Genomic DNA, 14,737 nt, shown 5'->3' with positions numbered 1-14,737 from the left:
CTAAACCCACAATGCATTGCATTATAAGGCGTTGTCGCTGTGGTTCGTGGATGTTCTTTGTGCATCTGCTTGCATTAAGGATGAGTCATGGTTTTTCGTGCCCTCCACTGGCCTTTTTTCCACGGCTATGGGTACAGTGACTTCCACAGTAGTGCCGTCAGGGTGTCTGAAACATATGTCCATATACATATTACTAAAACACAGATAAAGTAGGAGAATGAACAAAAATGCTCATATCAGGAACTGCCCATGCAGTGGCTGCGTTCCTGCTTTGGAGTCTACGGTGTATAATGCCAACTCAATTGCCTGCAAAACGGGAACAAGACTTTGAAAAATCTGTAAACTAGAAGAATGAGCAAAAATGCTCACATCAGGAACTGCCTGTACAGTGTCTGTGTCCCTGCTTTGGAGTCTACGGTGTATATTGCCAACTCAATTGCCTGGGCCTGCACTTGACACATATTTCCTTCCCCTGTTTGGATCGTTTTCGCATTATGCTCTCTGGAAAATTTTTGGGGGTCCGTTACTGAAGATTGCACGAGCAAAAAATGTGATAGAAATTAAATATGTGGTGCATGATTGCCTGTAGGGCATATCTACGGTGGGAAGCGATTCCTTTGTGCTTCCGAAGGCATGTTGCTCCAACTCACTTGGGTGTTCAGTTGTGCATATTTTCCTTACTTGGCCTTCAGGGCCCCTGTATTGCCTTGCGCTCTCTAAGCAACCAAGTAAGTAACTCTCCGAAACTTGAACATCCAGGGGCAAGCAAAATAATGACTCGTCTCCTGTGAGCCTCCTATGCGTGTCCTTTACTTGACCCTGGCGATGAACCCAAATTGCGTAGCTGCAGTAGGCCTTCGCACAATAGCAACTGCAGTACAGTTTGTTTAGCGCTCAGGCCCATTTACGTCAGGCCCATTTGGTTCAGTGGCTGCCTACCTAAAGCTTAGGAATGAGGCATGACGTACTATTGTGCCAAGTCCTATAAAGGCTAGGTCAATTAGAAGAGAAATTATGACTCCTAGCGTTGCGTTGTGGACATCCCTAATATAGTAGTTAGAGAGCATAAGAGAAATGCCCAAGGATTCTCCTTTTAGACCCTCAATCAAAGCCATAAGGGCGGGGCTCAGGGCAGTTGCTGCTCCTAGAGCACTAAGAAACTGGTAAACTGTAGCGCACATGACAGTACACCTACATATACCGTAGCCTGCAGTGGGACGATAACGACGTAGCGCAACAACTATGGCTAGTATCTCGAAAAGTCCTGACTTAAAAAAAAGAGGCCACCTTCATACCTGGATTTGGTTGTCTTCCCACTGTCCCATTGGCAATGTAAACGACAACTGAGGCAATGACGAAGGCAGCGAGGGACGCGGCAGGCCCCGCCACAGATATGCAAATTATTTGTCCAAGAGATAACAATTCCTGAGAGCAGACAGAAGAGAAGATTTAATTGGCTACTAGACCTTCCCCGGTCCGCTGCTTCTGTTTGTCTCAAAAGGAAAGTGTGGACCTACCTGCACGAAGTCAAGGCGAACATAGAAGGCGCTAAACTCGATGTTGTACACTGGGACTTTTGCGATACGCAGGTACAACCACACCCCTAGACTGAAAAGGAGGCTGCAACACCATAATGCGAGGACGGCGCATATCAAGGCGCTGATCATCGTGCCTGGAATATAAAATTCGCAGGAATAGCAGGGCATGGGACGCTCTTTCTGCATTCCGGTGAGAGCTATGAACTGCTTTGCCTGTTTCATGGTAATAGTACGAGAGAGCAGTTGGGACTCATTATTAATAGCGAATTTAATGGCTTTTAAAATATGTATGCTGCCTAAGCAGGGACAGTGTCGTGTTTTGTGCGGCCAACTTTCAAATTCTGACTGAGCTTCAAAGCATTGTAATACAAACGCTGTTGCGGCTGCTGGCGCCATGCATGCCTTCGACATACCAACTTCATGTTTGTCTAAAGATGGCTGGAAATCGTCCAGCAAGGAGCTCTTCAAGTACTTAAGCTTTCGCGACGCCTCGCTGGGGTGCGATAGGGTCGTGCCGCAGTAGACTTGAAGTGCGCAACACAACACAAGAAGACGCAGTGACATTAGAACACCGTGAGAAAAAGAGCGCCAGCCAGCGGAGAGCTGATATTATGTAGCCTGAATCAAAGCACTGCCGCTAGCACGCAGCAAGAAAGTCGCCTAGGGCGTGCTGAAGAAGACAATTTACCTGAGTAGCTGTATTCTTGAAGTGCGTGAACATCAGGAATGGAATATAAGGCTGAGGGCGAATCTCTGTGCCGCCAAGCGCGCACTCCGTCCTTCGTCACAATTGCAGCAGGACCTGCGGGAGCCAATCGACAAAAAACAGGCAAATGCTGGGGACACGAGGTGAAGTAGATTCCTATGGATTGCTGAGATTAGCAATGCAGCTCGTGAACGAAGCTGACAAGCCTCCTCATTACTTTCAGCCAACTCTTCGCATGCTTGAAGTGCGCTGACAAGCTGCTGAACCAGGTCCTCGGCTGAAGACATGAAAAAGACAGGCTCCACATAGACTTTATGAGTGTAACAAAGACTCAGGAAGATCGTCTATCCCTTTGGCAACCTTCTTCTTTGTGAGCCAGATTCATATGTACTGCACACCCTTTGCGCGCTCATCAGTTCCCCAAACGGGATGATGTTGCTGGGATTTAGAACTTAGGGTCTCCTTTCTTTTTCCTCCGAGCAACGCTGCCGCATGCTCAAGCTGCAACTCAAATTCAACTTGCCCTCTGGTGTATTGTGGAAGCAGCTGACAGCGGAAATATAGGTTACATAGCCAGGAATCGAGGTTCGTTCTGATGAGCTGATCCATATCAAAATAACGGCGAACTGATGGGTCCACTGGCCCACGCAGTAAAGGGACCTGAATGACCAAGACAAAACGCGCCTCCTGACAGACTCCCGCGAATTCCAATAAATTTGTATCTTGATGGCCACAGTAGCTTTAAGCAGAAAATTCATGCATGCGCCAAACGTGAAATTCACATGGTTGCGAAAGTACCTTGTAGCTTCCTTCGATAATCCGGAAATCAGAATCTATCAGCGGAAATGCTCCCCAGCCCATAACCTGAAGAGGCCGCAGAAATCATATGAAGCCTTACAATCAAGAGATGCGGAAAACTTCAAAATCGTTTTTCGCAACGAGCAGCCGCTGAGATAACGGTACGGGCTCTGGAGGTATTTGGACATTTCCGATTTGCCTTGTCAACTGGAGATCTTTGGCCCCGAAGCAGGAACAGCTCGAACACAAGACACATTCCAGGTTCTACATCAATCTTTGACGGGCAGGCCAACTGAATAGTCTCGTCGAATCTGAATTAATGCTCATACGTACTTATCACAAGCCCTAGCAACTGCTTCTGAAATCGCGCTTCCTTTAAAAATGCCCCAAAAAGATTTTAAAACAGCAGTTTAACGAACAGCCAACGTCAATCGGCTTCAGCAAAGTGATGCAGAATGGGGAACGACAGAGACCTTGCCTGAGGCATTCATCATTAAAATTTGCTGCAAATTCCACAGGTTTGGTGACAGCTGCTGCTCCTGGAATGTCGTCATTTGCGGTTTCTAAGAAGTCTTTGTCTCCGTTTGCAGAGGTTGTAAAAGCGAGGCTACTTCTCCTTCGTGCATCCGTTGTTTCCTGTAGCTTCTGCTCTATAGTATGCAGTCCGCTCCAACGGAGACGAGTGCCACCTAGTAAGAGGAACAACACCCGTAAATCCCACGAATTCAGAGCTCAAAACCTAGAAAAGTCCCCTTCGTGATATTCGACTACCTGGTGAAAATGAAATGTCAACGTGTAAGTGGTAAGTGGCTTCTCGAGCGAATTCACAGGATTGTGGTGTTGTTCCCACGCGAATGGAAAAACTTCCCTATATTAAGTAACAGGCTACTAGGCGCATAGTTTCTCTGTCGGACGCCTTGGTGGCACCCACCAATGCGCTCCCATATAGACACCGATATTACGTATCTCCCAGGCGGGACTTTGTCCTTGAGAGCGCGGCATAGGTCAATACGCATATTTAAAGGCTGAGGAGCCCGCAGCCACTCGACACGGTATGACTTCCCTGAGAACATGGACTGGCTGGAAGGGCACAAAGTGGAAGGTCTAAAAATTGTAGAATGGACTTTTAATGAAGCAAACACCGAGGGGTTTCGTTTGAGCGAACGAGAAGTAGGCCATATATCGCGCTATATTCTTATTTGATGAGCATTCAAAGGAACAAATGGCCTGTAGAAAAACCACGTAGGCAAGAGTTATTCTCATATTCGCTGCACACTGTGTACGTTTCAAAAAAGAAGTTGGAGCACATAACGGACGCTTACCTAGAGGAACAAAGTCTGTCCTCTCTTTTGCCTTAGCGTCGTCCTGCTCAACAGCTACTGCGGTGTACTCCCCTTCTTTTTTCAGAAGGCCATAAACAGCAGAGAGACGACCTTTCCGCCGTCCCATCAAAGCCTCCATTTTGCATTCACACTCACGCACCAGCTTCACGAGGTGGTCCTTCAAACAATTGCATGAAAACAAAATATCGCCTCATTTCAAGTTTGCGACAGGATAGAAAATTTACCACAAATGCATCTTGCGCCGAAATCTGATAGGTGCGAAAGGAAGGATTTCAGCTGCAGTGGTACACAAAAAAGCTGGCAGAATGAAGCGTGGCAAGAGGCCAGCGCAACAATGGTACAATACGCACCTGAGGGCAGCCATATTTTTTCGCGATGCACGTAGCATGAAGGCTTCAAACGTACCTGCCTCGCAATGTCATGCTTCTCTGCTTGACGCTTGAGAACTTTCAGCTTTGCTTCTCTTTTCTCTACCTCATCTAGGGTTCTCTTGCGAACAACTTGTTCGCATATCAACAGTCGCTGCTGCTGCTCCTGTAGCTCGTGTTGTCTGGCCACGCACGCAGCGATGTTAGCCTGGGCTTCTTTCTGTTCAACTGCAATCACTTCCTCCTCGTCTGCAACCCCGACTTTTAGTGCCTTGCCTTGCGTTACACTCTGTAAACAGTATCTCACCGGTCATGCGGGCACCCACTACCTTTGCTTAAAGTGGCTTCGCACAGGAATATTTTGCGCGCTTGCAGATTGGTGCTAGAAACGTTAGGTTCTGTACGTGCTTTGAGCGCTTCATTTACTTAGAGCTTCACTCTGAATGTATCTGTCTGCTTTTTTGCAAGCATTTATCTTGAGAACATCTAGAACGGCTTGGTAGAAACCTTAAACTTGCTGTATACTGCATCCTGGAAAGCTGGTACCGCCTACCGTGAACTCGTTGAAGTAACTATCGAGAGGCTTAGTGGCGAAGGTTGACATCTCCGCTCTCAACTCTCCGATTCGCCTTGCAGAGGCTTCTGCCTTGGCTGGAAAAGAACAAGCGTGAAAGGCGAAAACTGATTGCGGACACTACTTCTGAGCCTAGCTGAGTTCATGCACTGGACAGATCACTTTTGCCCTTTCTCTTCGTCACTTTTCGGCAGAAACGTGTGTCTGTGTGATTTCTAAAGCATGTGGAGTGTAAAAGTGACTTGGCAGAATCTGCCCGTGCATGGACTATACCTAGTATTTGCTCCGTCTCGTCATCTTCTACTTCTTCAATCCACTGTCCCCCATCCATGTCCTCTGCTCCATCAGCCCTCGTGGAAGCGTGCCTCTGCATTAGAGCCCGACGCAAGGGTCCAAACGCCATTTGCTTACGAGAAATATTTGAGGCTCCAACAGAAGAGCTAGTGCTTGGCAGCATATACCCACAGGACTCAGTTCGTGCCAATAGCCAAAGAGCAACCTCTGCCAGCCCTAGTTTCGAAAGTTAGCTGAGACTATCCACCCTTGCAAGTCATATAAGAAACTCTGCGGACACTGCCCTCTACTCCCTACCTGAATGGCCACGAGATTCCCCAAAGCGACTGCTGCTGCGTTGTCGCAGAGTAACAGGGTTGGTTTTCGCGTTCCGGAGCTACCGCTGGTTTGGTGATGACTTTCTGCGTTTTCTATCGACTCTGCGTTTTCGATAGCTGCAGCTACAGCCTTCTTCTTCCCCTTTTTCTTTTTTTTGGTGTCACTTGGCAACTGGACGTCAGTTGCTGCTGCAGCACTCCCTTCACCTTCGCCTCGGGCGGTCTCCGTTTTCTTCTTCCCCGAAGCAGTGGTTGGAGAACCATCGGCATAAGGCGGCTTCTTCGTGTGGTGCTTTTTGTGCTCATTGCCTGGTGTTAAATCTGCGCCTTGAAGGGTTTCTCCATCCCCTTCTGCCTGCAGAAGCAAGCGTTCGTTCGTCTCACCACTGCTGCGCTTCAAGAGCGCAAGGACTAGAACTTTGGTTTTAGTAGGCAGTTCTGCAATAAAGACTGTGTTACACCTCCACTCCCTAAAATCAACAGGGTGGCACACCAGCAGCGGACCTAACATCGATTTGATCGGGTTGTGGTACCTTACGTCGTCTCTCCTCAAAACTTCCTTTACCTCTGGCTGTGCTGACATTGTAACAGATAACCTAATGCTAGCCCAAGAGCTTTCTTATTAACTGGAGACTGCGTTGCATTCGCATAAGCCCTCCACCCTTTCGCATACACCACGCAGAATACTGCAATTCAATTTCTTTTTACACTCCTGCAACCGTATTCAATCTTCTACACGAGAGGTAGTCCACTAAAAGCAATGGATACTCTGAATTCTTGCTGCTTCCTATATTTCAGCCCCTGCAATATCCGGAGTCTTGATGCATCGCGGGTGGTGCATGGTTGGTTGGTGCAGGCCGAACTTTCGACACCCCCCAAGCGCCTATAGCTAAATACGAGCAAGTTAAGTCTGCTACACGCTATACATGAGGAATCAACAATTCAAACCACTGGTCTTGCTTTTACATGCAAATGCTTGCTCACACGGTGCCCCAACACCAGCCCCCTTATGAATGAGCACATGCACAAAATTTGCTGAGGCAATATACATGTTTGTTTGCTTTCCAACTTCGTTTAAAGTCAATTTTAGCGGCACAGTTCGGAGTCATGTTTGCCGCTTTTGGCTGTAACCATTTCCGTCGCAGCAAAACGTAGGTGGAGGCTGGATCACGGGGTGTTTGGAAGCCCCTTCTGTGCTAGGTTGGGGAAAAGAAAACTGTCGAGATCATCCCTGCTCGCCCTTCATATTCTGTACTTACTGATCAGATTCAGACAGTTAGCTGATTAGTTGTAACGACTTCAATCCCAGCAGACGCAACGGCGATTTACTGGGAAGCCCCCGTCTGGCAGTCTTTCCATTGAATCTACGTCCTGCTTCGTACAACACACTCACGTGAGCTGAATTACGGGCAAAAAAACCCCGCCCACCAGTAACTCATGAGCTCTGCGGAGCGCAGAGGAGCCTGGGTAGCTTTCTACAGTACACCTCACGTTCATGAAGTCGGCTTGAGTTTTCGTGCGTAGAGAGGCCAGCAGCGGCACAGAAGCACCTGACGCACCGTATACTGCTGAATGTATCAAGCTACGCGTAGGCCATCCTGAGGCCTGAAGTCCAGTATGCTACAATCCGCCCCCTTCCGTGGAGCTCTTGACGTTGGATGCTGTTTGTCTCGCTTTTGTTGCAGCCAAACACACCAAGGAGTAACGAGGAGGACGCAGGATGCCTTGTGCAGAATGTTGGGATCCAGCTCGCGCTTTTTTTTTAGCGGCCCACCACCAGCAACGTCAGGAGCTGCTGGTGCTCTTACAGAACCAGGTGCTGCGTGCACCACAGCACCGACCTGAACTGGAGTCCAGTCCTCATGAGGAAAGCGAAGCGCAGAAGCAATCGCAGCAAAAAAGGCAAACTCTCGTTGAAAGGCGAGAGGGAACCTACTGCGCACGATGCTGCGACAACAATTACCAGGGAGTGCAGTGCGAGTTTGACAGGAATAATCGCTGCACACCATATCCCGTTGTCTACAGCTGCAGCCTTACGTGCGGCTGCGGCATCAGCCACATAACCAGTTCCACTGGTGAAGGCGAACACAGCAGAACTGACAGCCGCGGGCTGCCTGAAGTTATATGCACTGCACGAGACTCAGCGCCAATGGCAGTGGTGGTACCAACAGAAGAGACTCAGGGAGCATCAGTAGGCAATTCAATCATACGGTTGCACAGGAAAACACTCCGGTTGCTGCGGGGATTCAGCCCTTTAGCCAAAAGCATCCGTTTCACTTTACCCGTGCTGGATCTACCACATGCCTGCCTTGGGTTGCCAGACGTTTTGGATGCTGGTCTTCTAAGTGCTGTGGTTGCTGCTGTACAGCGTGAAGCTGCTGCGATCAGTCCACGCTCACCGAAACACTCACATCTGCAGCAACGGGAAGTAGAAGGACAGCACAACCAGCGGCAGGCGGAGAGGCATCAGCACGACCCGGTGGGACAAGGGACATATATGACCGCTACGTGTGCGACCGCTCGTGTTGTAGCTGAACCGGAGCCTGCGGAAGATGGACACGTGCTGCTGCCTGAGAGGTTTCAGGATCTACTGGTACAGGAGTCAATTAGGAGAGATCAGCAGGAACATTCGCAAGTGCCACGACAGCAAACACGTTTTAGGCGGCTACGGGGAGGGCTGCAAGAAGAATTGCAGCAACTAGACTTCACGCGTAATCACCCATCTGGCGAATTTTTGCTAGACGACAATGGCACGAGCAGCAGCAGTGACGATTTGGCATGCGATTCTGAAGGACAGCCACACTGCTATGGCTGCAGCAGAAGTGATTCCTCAAGCAGCAGCAAACGGAGACCTGGTAGCAGCGGATGCTGGCAGCAAATGGCAGTGCAGTTGCACTCCCTCATCTTTGGACAGGATCTGGCTCTGCAGGAAGAGCTACTTTGCACCGCACCGGCAGCGGTAGCACCTTATGACAAAACAAGATCGGAAGGACCGCACGCAATGGATGAAGCAAATGCGATAGGGGCACGAGGTGCAGGATTTCAGTGTACTTCCACAGCAGCCTATCCAGTGGCCCACAGCGCTAGTATCATGCATGGTACCGCTGCTGCTCCCACCGTTTTTTGTGGTGTTGCCTCCTTCAGATCGCCGCAGCACATTGCTCAGTCGCATTCTCATCAGTCGCTGACAGCTGAAGTAGCACAGCAGCTCCTGAGCCGCGTAGCTTTGGTTGCTCTCGAGGCACACAGGCACCCGATGGAGCATGCGCAGTATCGACATGCGAATCATTACAAAGTACAGCTGGAACAGACAAAGCTTCAGGAACAGAACGAGCAGCAGGGATGGGGTAAAGGCAGCGGCTCAAGGGGCGGCTGCTCTTGCACTGTCAGTAGCAGCCGAAGCTTCTGTATGTTTCTTCTCCGTCTCTTACAGGACTATCGAGCACAGCAGCAAGGGCATGAGCGGCTACAGTTACTTTTGCTCCAACTGGTGCTGTTGCTGGTTCAGCAGCAATTGGCGTGCCACCTTTGCCGTAGCGATGAGAGATTTTTCGAGCATCCCGCGCTCTTTGTGGTACAGCAGCTACAGCAGCTTTTGCAGCGAAGTTCGTGGTCAAACGACCATAAGGGGCAAATGCTGCCTCGTTTGTTTCTGGTTATGAATTCACTACACCAACAAAAACGGTTGCTGCTGCTTCTGCAGCTTGCTCTGCTACTGCGGACGTGGCAAGTTGACTGCCGCAGTAGACATGGCAGTGGAGTTGTTCGTGTGGCATATCTGTGCATTCTCTGCGGCGGCTTGTGCTACGAGCTGAGGGAAGCAGCGGCAGATATCCTTGCTGCTGGGGCGTTAGATGAGCTTTCAGCAACATTTCAACGAACAGAGATAGAAGAGACCCGCGCATCTATTACGCTCATGGATGTTACGACATTAGACGCTGCGAAGAAAACAGTAACTGGAGCAAGCGCAGTGGTGCTTTGTGCGTCAATCGCGAAGGCCGCAACAAAAGGAAACAGGGCGGCGGCGGCCGCAGCAACAGAATTAGTTGCTTCAGTTGCTTGCTGTTTCTTGCTGCAGCAGCGCTACGCTAAAAGTCGTTTGGCTGGGCCAACAGGACCGTGCGAATCAGATTTTATTGTCCGCCGGAACATTAGGGAGTTCGCTGCTGAAGTTGCAGCACCAGCACTTCCGTTGCTACTTCTTCTCTTGTTGCCAGCTTTACATCAACCATTAGTGGAGAGCACAACCATGCATGATGCAGCAGCAACGCCTTTTTCCGTGTCATTGCAAGCAGCGGAAAGCCTCCACTTAGTACGCTTAGCCCTAACCCAGGCTCAGCAAACTGAGTTCAACTCCCAGGCTTCCCAGCAGCGCCACAGGCAGGTGGTGGTGAAGCACCAGCAATCGCAGCCTATAAGCCAGCACCGCCAGCAGGGCAGCAGTAAAGATCTCCGGCAGGAACGGCGGCAGTTCATGAGGATGCTAGAGCAACAACTGATGGGGCTTCTTAGTACTGCGCTTCGGCGTTGCGAAGAGCGGCTCGATGTACTGTTGCCTTTGCTGCGTTGGGATTGCTTGCGCAGCAACAGTATACTCAGCAGTAAAAGATGGACGCTTATAGAAGCAGCAGCAGCAGCAGTAGAAGCGCCGCTAGGTTATGTCTGTGTGCTGGTTCGCCTGTCAAGGCTTGCAACTACCACACCAGCGGAAAGTAGTGGCCCGAAAGAAGCGCCACTGGAAGAGGTTGTTGCCTCTTTGGTGAGCATGCTGCTCAGTTTCATACATGCATGCGGGGCTGGACTAATTGAAGGTGCAAAAGGGGCGTCTTTTGTAGAGCCACCGGCAGCGACTACACTTGACGCGTCTTTAAGGAGCGCAGCGTTTGGGTGCTTCAGTAAGCTTCTCATTGCTCTAACTGAGGCGGCTCGAAGTACATGCAAGCAGATAAGACAGGCAGAAGAAGCTGTAACCACAACGATTATTTCAGAAGGCGCAGCTAGCGCCGCCTCTGCGCTGCAAGGCTGTCTGGCAAGAGGTGCCGTGGCACTCTCTCGCTTTTGCCTGGAACTGGCCGCAGCTGGGCGGCCGCTGCCTCAGCACGAGCAAGTGTCGGATTTTCTAGATGCAGCTGCGGATGCAGAAAGCACGCTCTTGCACTTTTCGTCAATGCATGGAGAGGTGGAACAACAGCATCGGCATCTGCCGCCATTGGCTTGCGAGCTGCTCAAGCTAGCCATAGAGTCCCCCATCGTCAGCAGCAAGTACAGCAGTGCCAACTACAGTGGCATCCGTGTCGGCAAGGGCGGCGACAGCAGCATATGCTACTGTGCTGCTAGCTGTCGATATGGAGTGTTTACTGCCTGTGAGGCGTCTTGCGCACAGGCAGGTGAAATTGCCAAGCCTAGTACAATTCGTGACGCCAAGGGAGTGGCCCCAGTTGCTGGTGACGGAGCGAAAACAGCAGCCGATGGTAGAGTTCTGGCTCCTGTTCCTTTGTCCTACGTTGCTGTAGAGTCGATTGTTGCTGTCGCCCTACATGCGTTTGCGCGCTGTCTTGGCCATCAGAGAGTGAGTGCTGGCGCCGCCACAGCAGAACCAAGTTCAGCAATATACGGTAATTATTCGAAGCGTGTGCCGGAAGAAAGAACCATCGGTACTGGTGCTGCAGATTTTGCAGTGCGAATTCTATGCACTGCTTGGGCGCAACTCATTGAACCGGTGCTACGGCAGGTTTGCTGTCCGGCCCTCAGCTCTGCGGTAGGCGCAGCGACAACAGCGGCGGTGGCAGGGCGGCCAGCTGCGGCTGCGGCAGCAAAGACAGAAACAGCCAGAGGTGCGGCAATGGCAGCTCTGTCCGTAACAACAGAGCAACAACATGCGCTCGCCATAATCGAAAGCCGCGGAAGCCTTGTGACGGCCTTCTCAGCAGCAATAGCGGCAGTTACCGCTGCATCTGCACAAACACCAAGGCTTCGAGGCTCATACAGCGAATTGCAGCAACTGCAGCAAGACTTTTTACTGCTTTTGCAAGACGCAACAGTCGCTGCAGCACACATTGTCCTCTGCCAAGAACAAGCCAGCAGCAGAGAATGCTGCACAGGCAGCTTGTACGAATTCCATGGTGGCAGCTACTGGAATGCAGCTCATCGTCAGGACCCTGTTGCCGTGCTAGAGCAGCTTGTACAGGCCCTACTCTCCCATTATGACAACCGCGCGATTCCTGTGCATCTCCTACCCACCAAATGCGTCAGCTGCGGAATTAGTAGCTCCTGCTGCAACTCAAACGACGAGACCAGTTGCCTGTGGCCGCTTATGCTCCAGGTGGCTGCTGCTGTGCCCTCGCTTCGGTCACGGGCACTGCGGTTGTTTGTGCGACTCCTCCGTCGCCTACTTGCACAGCAGCGCCAGGCTGAAGAACAGCAGCAACAGCAGCAGCTTGTCGAAATTTGGTGCCTTCTGTACAGTTTCTTCTGTACAGGCGAAGCAGCTGCAACAGTAGCATCAGTAGAGAGAAACTGCGGCAGCAGAAGTTGTTGCTGTTACAGAATGAGACTAAGCGACCTCCTCAACCAAGATGATTGGGTCCAGTGCAGCGCGTTATTGCTGGAGTTGTTGGAGTTGCTACAGCAGACAGCCCGGGAGGTTCCTTGCACTATTGCTGCTGGTGCTTCTGCGCATTCCCATCTGGCAAAAACAGCAGCCAGAGTAAACCAATTAGCAGAAGCGGAAATTGCCTCGCGACGCCCTCCTGAAGCTGAGTAAGCATCACAGGGAAAATAAAAGCAGGCGTTTCACTGGCTAGCAGTTGCGTTAAGGAAAAAGAACTGAGTAGCTTGGGACGTATCCGAGACTAATGTGTTAAAACGAGCAGGTGGAGTTGATGATGAATTTCAGTCGACACTTGCCCACTATTCACGTGTCTGTTATTTTCAGGGGAGGCTGCAAACCCATATTCTTTGCCTCAAAGAGCCACGGCGTCTGCAGGAGCACAGAACACCCCGACTGCATTGATGAGTAAAAGAGAAGCTGCTGGCTTCGATACTGGTACAAAGCTTTTTTGAGAACAGCATAATGAACAACAGCAAATGCACCCTCAACGTGAGCGCTCAACTTCATTTTTTTGTGTCGAATCTATATTGTGGAGAGTTGTATTCGTGTAATGAAGACACTTGTAAACAACACATGGCAAGAAAGCGGCGTGTTTAGAGCAGCGGCACCAGCCTGAGTTTGACGAGAAGCCCGGCTTGCAGCTTGCCTACGTACATAGGGTCTGAGAAGCCTGGTGGATGAGTCAAGATCCATAGCAGGGAGGTTAACGTGAGCGGCAAGTTTAGCAGTACGCTGTAATTCGATAGATGAGTGACATTTTATACTTACGGCTTTTGCTGCAGCTCTCACGATTGCTGTTAAGCAAAAACAATAGTGCAGCACCTGCACACTATTGGAACGTAGCAGGCACGCGTTGGGACAACGCGAATCTCATTACATGAGGACAAACGCAATTTTTCTTTCTTGAGTGCAGATTTCTTCCCCGCTTCAATATATCGAAAATACGCAGGCGTGGGAGCGCAGATGCCCGAATGGCCGCTCTCCAAGGGAGAGCCCTGTTCGACGCACGGAGCCCTGGAAGATGAGTAATTGCAGGGGCGAACTCAGTGGAAATCTCTACGTTTTTTATTCGCAGGTCTTTATTTATTCCATTGAATTCTAGCAGACTTAAAAAAACAGGGGCGTTAACGGAAAGCCGTCGATTCTGCACGGGGTCACGCCCCCGCTGGTGTGCTGTCTTGCGGAACTTTCTGGCTTCACTTGCCATTAAAATCGTTGATAACTAGATAATAAATAAATATAAATGCTACAATGATAATCAACGGGCAGCAAAGCCCTCACAAAACTCGTGGTGTGGGAGGGCACTGGGGGGTGAGACAGGCGAAATTGTTGACAGAGACTGCGAAAGACGTTTCGCGAACGTTTAAGTGTTCCAGTAGTTGCCTGTGTTCTTCGTTGTAATAGGCCAATATGATATTTATCTGCTTGAGGGTATAGTACTAAATTCTAGTTCTTCAAGTTTGCTCTGGTCTGTCATAGCCCGTCCAACAGCGCTCGAGGTGATTCCACCCCCAACCCTAGGGTCGGGGGCCGTGCGGCCCACTAGCTTTGCATTTTTGCAATTTAATCCGCTTATTTTATGTTTCGTTGCTGAAAATGTGTATTTGAAAATTTCAAGGGCACTAGTTGGCACCCGAAAACCTGGCAATGGCCAGCATGAAACTGCGGTTTCAACCGCTTCCTCCATGCACGGGCCAGACGGGCGCCTGTCTCGCACTCGGGCGATTTATCTTTGGGACCCAGCGGTCCCCACCGGTTTTAAATTTGTTCAGTACAAGTATAAATATTTATTTCAACACGAGAGAAGGCTACGGTGAGAGAGCAGCGTCATTCTAGGGCTGCTCGCCCACCCACCCGATCCCTAGACCCCCATACCATCCCCTTTCCTCCAAGAATTTCTTTTGCCTCTGGGGGTCTCACGTCCGCTCGATCTCCCTCAAATTTTAAGGAGAGTCTTTCGTAGGGTCCGCTGTTGTTAGTCTCATGCCGCAGGAACTCCGTGATCATTGGTCCTTACGGAACACAGCGGCGTAGCCGTTGCGGCATCAGCATCATATTAAGGCGAAATCTACTGAGGCAAAGGCTTTATCAGAATCTAACCGCTTTCAATAGAACAAATTGGGGGCAAATACTTTCTGTTTTTTCGTGGCAGGGCCTGTAGAGCAGGAGATCGAGGTCAAAAAGTTTCG

General features: G+C 50.2%; 2 protein-coding genes across 2 annotated transcripts; one reads left to right on the top strand and one right to left on the bottom strand.

Annotated features, from left to right (window-relative positions):
* Positions 1 to 935: 935 nt before the first annotated feature.
* On the bottom strand, positions 936 to 6,521 carry ENH_00074150 (hypothetical protein, conserved; the record flags this gene model as incomplete). The annotated part of the gene is made up of 14 exons (XM_013582777.1): positions 936 to 1,168; positions 1,296 to 1,425; positions 1,518 to 1,672; positions 1,952 to 2,062; positions 2,227 to 2,340; positions 2,447 to 2,521; positions 2,643 to 2,904; positions 3,469 to 3,731; positions 4,365 to 4,542; positions 4,791 to 5,042; positions 5,307 to 5,404; positions 5,601 to 5,694; positions 5,919 to 6,293; positions 6,477 to 6,521. 14 exons carry the CDS (start codon positions 6,519 to 6,521, stop codon positions 936 to 938), a joined length of 2,385 nt encoding a protein of 794 aa, XP_013438231.1.
* Positions 6,522 to 7,658: 1,137 nt separating this feature from the next.
* On the top strand, positions 7,659 to 12,701 carry ENH_00074140 (hypothetical protein, conserved; the record flags this gene model as incomplete). Its single annotated transcript, XM_013582776.1, has 1 exon — positions 7,659 to 12,701. One exon carries the CDS (start codon positions 7,659 to 7,661, stop codon positions 12,699 to 12,701), a length of 5,043 nt encoding a protein of 1,680 aa, XP_013438230.1.
* Between the last annotated feature and the right edge of the window lie 2,036 nt (positions 12,702 to 14,737).

Source organism: Eimeria necatrix, genomic scaffold, assembly GCF_000499385.1.
Source record: "Eimeria necatrix Houghton genomic scaffold, Enh_scaff74, whole genome shotgun sequence".
Classification (NCBI taxonomy): Eukaryota; Apicomplexa; class Conoidasida; order Eucoccidiorida; family Eimeriidae; genus Eimeria; species Eimeria necatrix.
This window is presented reverse-complemented; position numbering and strand designations above follow the sequence as displayed.